Below are 3518 nucleotides of genomic sequence, written 5' to 3'. Positions count from 1 at the left end.
GCACAATGTATGCATGTATGTATGGATTGTGATAAGAATTGTATGAGCCCCCAATAAAATGATTTTTTAAAAGAAATACAAGACATTTTTGTAAAATTTATTCACAATGAGGCAGTTGAGATGAAAAAAACAGCTGGCAATGGTGTCTTGCCTTTGAGTTTGATCTACAAAAATATTCATGAGCACAATTTTCTATATTTTGCTGTTTCATTTGGGGAATGATAAGGAGTCTCTTGTGCAATTATGAAACTTCAGGTTTCTGCATCATTTATCATAATACTGTCTGGAATTCCGAAGATGTTCAGTCAGGGGTGATCTTGGTATTTCCGGACTTGCCAGTTGATAGAAGTTGGGGAGCCGGATGTCGTAGTGATAACTTTTTCCTATGTATACTCTGTCATTCAAAGCGTAGAGTTTATCTGCAATGTCACTACCAATTAACACTGAAAACAGGCGGGAGATGTAACGATGCTGGGCAAAGAGCAAATATAATTTTTTTCTCCTCCAGGACACGTAGCGGCAATCCGTTTCCGCCGTTAGGGTCACCTGAAAAGTGTAAGACCGCACAGAGACAGCAATTAGGCAGCAAGAAAAATCCTGCCGCTTTCCTCCCCCTCCCTCAACCTTTTAAATGAATCTCATGTTCTTGTTCTTTTTCCTTTAGGTTAAAAACCCCTCCCAGATCCATAGTCTTTAGTAATGATATCTTGAGAGATATAGCACTAGAGACACATTCTGTAATATGAATAATCACAGGGCCGTCTCCATCCTCCATTTTCCTGCTCTCCAAAGTTAGGCATCTGCTCTGCACAGGAGAGCTACTTGATATGGAAACATAAAGTAAAATTGGCTAATGTCAGAGAAGAATTTCTGGGTCATACCTGGAGACTGTGTAAATTTAACCATAACCCAATTTCTATAATGCAAATTAGAAAAGTAGAATGTACACACATCCTTTGTGTATGTATTTGCATACATACATATGTTATACATATTCATAGGAACATAGGAACAGTATACAAGGGTAGCTGGAACCTACTGACATGATATCTTTCAAAATGACCGTGTGTGGCAGCTCTGAAATGAGAACAAGCTTGGTATTTTCTTGCTAGCAAACCAGCTAACCCCATCAGCATTTAAAATTTTGAAAACCCCACTAACTTTACAATAAATGCCAATATTTTGTTCTAGTTGTATTTCTAAACTGTCGCATTGGCTGTGTTTTGCTTACATACAGTTAACTCTCGAATATATTTTAATTTTCAAACATGTCTCACAGAAGAAGCCTCTAGAATATCACTGCCTGTTTCCTGTCATCTGTAACACTGTCCTTCCCCTTCATTGCCAGACTTTGTGTGACATTAGCCAACAGGAGTCAAACAGAATTGGGGAGCCAGGCTGCAAAGTACACCCCCCAATTCAGTATAACTTATTTCACATCACCTGCTGTTTGATTTGTTTGTAGACAATTGCTATTTATTTGTGTGGGAGCCTTCACTGTGTGCCCAGGGACTTCCTCACCTGAAAAATACCTTCCTCGGTGGGCCGCAGAGAATCCCACTCCGGAGAATCCAAGAACTGAAAGGGGAAAATGTAATGCAGAAATTCGCCATCAACTGTCACTCTGATCCTAGAAAAACACAAAGAACACCCTTCGTGAGAGAAGGAAAATGACAGCACGTAATTGGGGTGTGGTGGCATTTCAGATCTCTGATGACCTTTTTGCCTTTTCAGATTTTTTCTTGCCTGTTAGACTTTCGAAGGGAAACAAATGAACTCATACATTACAATGGGTGACATACCATTCTGCAAAGTTCATGTATCCACGTTCCTCACACAGGATTCTGGAGGTGCTGAGTGAAATATCAAGCTGTGGTCTATGATATGTGTAGAAGTATTTTTGTGTGTATGAGTATGTATACTTACATGTACTTCAACAAAAAAGTTTCAAAGCACTTCATCAGATTGTAAATGATAAAAGAGAGTGTATACGAATATTATACATGCCTGTACATCCCTCTGTAAACCAAATGTTTAATCTTTCATTTAGGCATGAGAGATCTGCATTATTTTTTCCTTCCTCCAAAGTTCTGTTTTCAGAGTTTATATATTATATATATTCTTAAAGTCCTCTCCCCCTCCTAGCAATGAATGATTGTTAGACTAAACAGAAAAAAAATTATCAAATTAAAATTTTCTCTATTACTTAAAAGAATGCTATATTAAAAATGCCAACTGGAAGGTGGCATCATCTTCTTCTTGGCCTTCAGTGATTAGTCTGGAACTAAACAGAGTAAACAAATTCATACTTTAATTTTAAGATCCACATCATTTGATTTCTAGGAAGAGACAGGCTCTAGATTGTTTCCTGCTTCAAGTAAACAATCCGTGTACTCGAAATGACTCATATATCAAAGTCTTTCTCAAGCCTCGAGGTGCTAAATGCCACCCATGGCTATGCTACTCTGAGATGGGGAAACCAGAAAAAATAAATGTAGAGAAGTCAAACTTAAGTACCAAGAGTACAAACCTTCCTGAAACAAGCAGAGAGAGCTTGTCAATGGGTGTTTTCCCCTGCATGGCGTAACAGTGCTCTTTTTCCAATGTTACCACCTCAGAGCTCAGAGCAATGGTTCTGAAGACAGGCAAAGTGATCCCCAGAGGCTGGAAGAGGGAGCTGTACAGCACCTGGAATTCTCGGGCGAAAGTTATGCTGCGGAATTGATAGGCAATATGCACAAATTGCATGAAGCAGATGACAAACAGTACAAAGTTCCAGGAGAATATGTCGGCTGCACAAACTTCTACCCAAGCCCACACAGCAGAGCAGAGAAAACCCAACCCCAGCAAACTGAAGATATAAAGGAGCCCGAAGAATCCACTTCCGCCCATGAAACCTACTACAAAGAAAATACTGGCGAGGTGATAAATGGCCACTTCGGCATCTTGCTTCCAGGTGGTACAGACTGGGTGTTCATCGACGAGGTTCTTCCACAAACTTGAGTTTTTTTCCATGGCTGGCTCACTTTTCAGCTTACTTTAGGAGATATTTATGCAAGTAATTGCGGTTGTCTGCTTCTTCATCATCAGAGTTTTACTCTGTCTTCACAAAGCACAGCAAGCCTGGGCACTGGCGTTGCGATGAAGTCTTTGGTGTGCACAGGCAGAGAACAACTAAGAACCCTGTGCCAATTTCTTTACATTCATTTGGATTCCGGACTTAGATCTAGTCAGTAAATATTTTGCTGCTTCCTATAAAAGAGAGAAAAACAAAGCAACTAATTACATAAAGAGAATAGAGGCACATTGAATGAATCAATGTGATTTAAGCAAATTGACACACTATTTCCTATAAAGGTGGAGTGTTAATTAAATTTCTTTGATATAAAAGCACATTTTAGAGCTAAGCTTAATGATAATAATGAGTTATTTACAGTAGTGTTGATAATTAGATGACTTAGTTGTCTACATATTTTCCAAGGACGCTTTGGCGATTCTCAGATAGTCCCCATAACAGT

General features: G+C 39.1%; 1 protein-coding gene across 1 annotated transcript; it reads right to left on the bottom strand.

Moving 5' to 3' along the window:
• Positions 1-264: 264 nt before the first annotated feature.
• Positions 265-3015, bottom strand: POPDC3 (popeye domain cAMP effector 3). Its single transcript, XM_075554005.1, has 3 exons — positions 2531-3015; positions 1522-1630; positions 265-546 (listed from the first exon to the last, which is right to left on the bottom strand). Exons 1-3 carry the CDS (start codon positions 3013-3015, stop codon positions 265-267), a joined length of 876 nt encoding a protein of 291 aa, XP_075410120.1.
• Positions 3016-3518: the final 503 nt, after the last annotated feature.

The sequence above is a fragment of the Tenrec ecaudatus genome, chromosome 7, assembly GCF_050624435.1.
Source record: "Tenrec ecaudatus isolate mTenEca1 chromosome 7, mTenEca1.hap1, whole genome shotgun sequence".
NCBI classification, from domain to species: Eukaryota; Metazoa; Chordata; class Mammalia; order Afrosoricida; family Tenrecidae; genus Tenrec; species Tenrec ecaudatus.
This window is presented reverse-complemented; position numbering and strand designations above follow the sequence as displayed.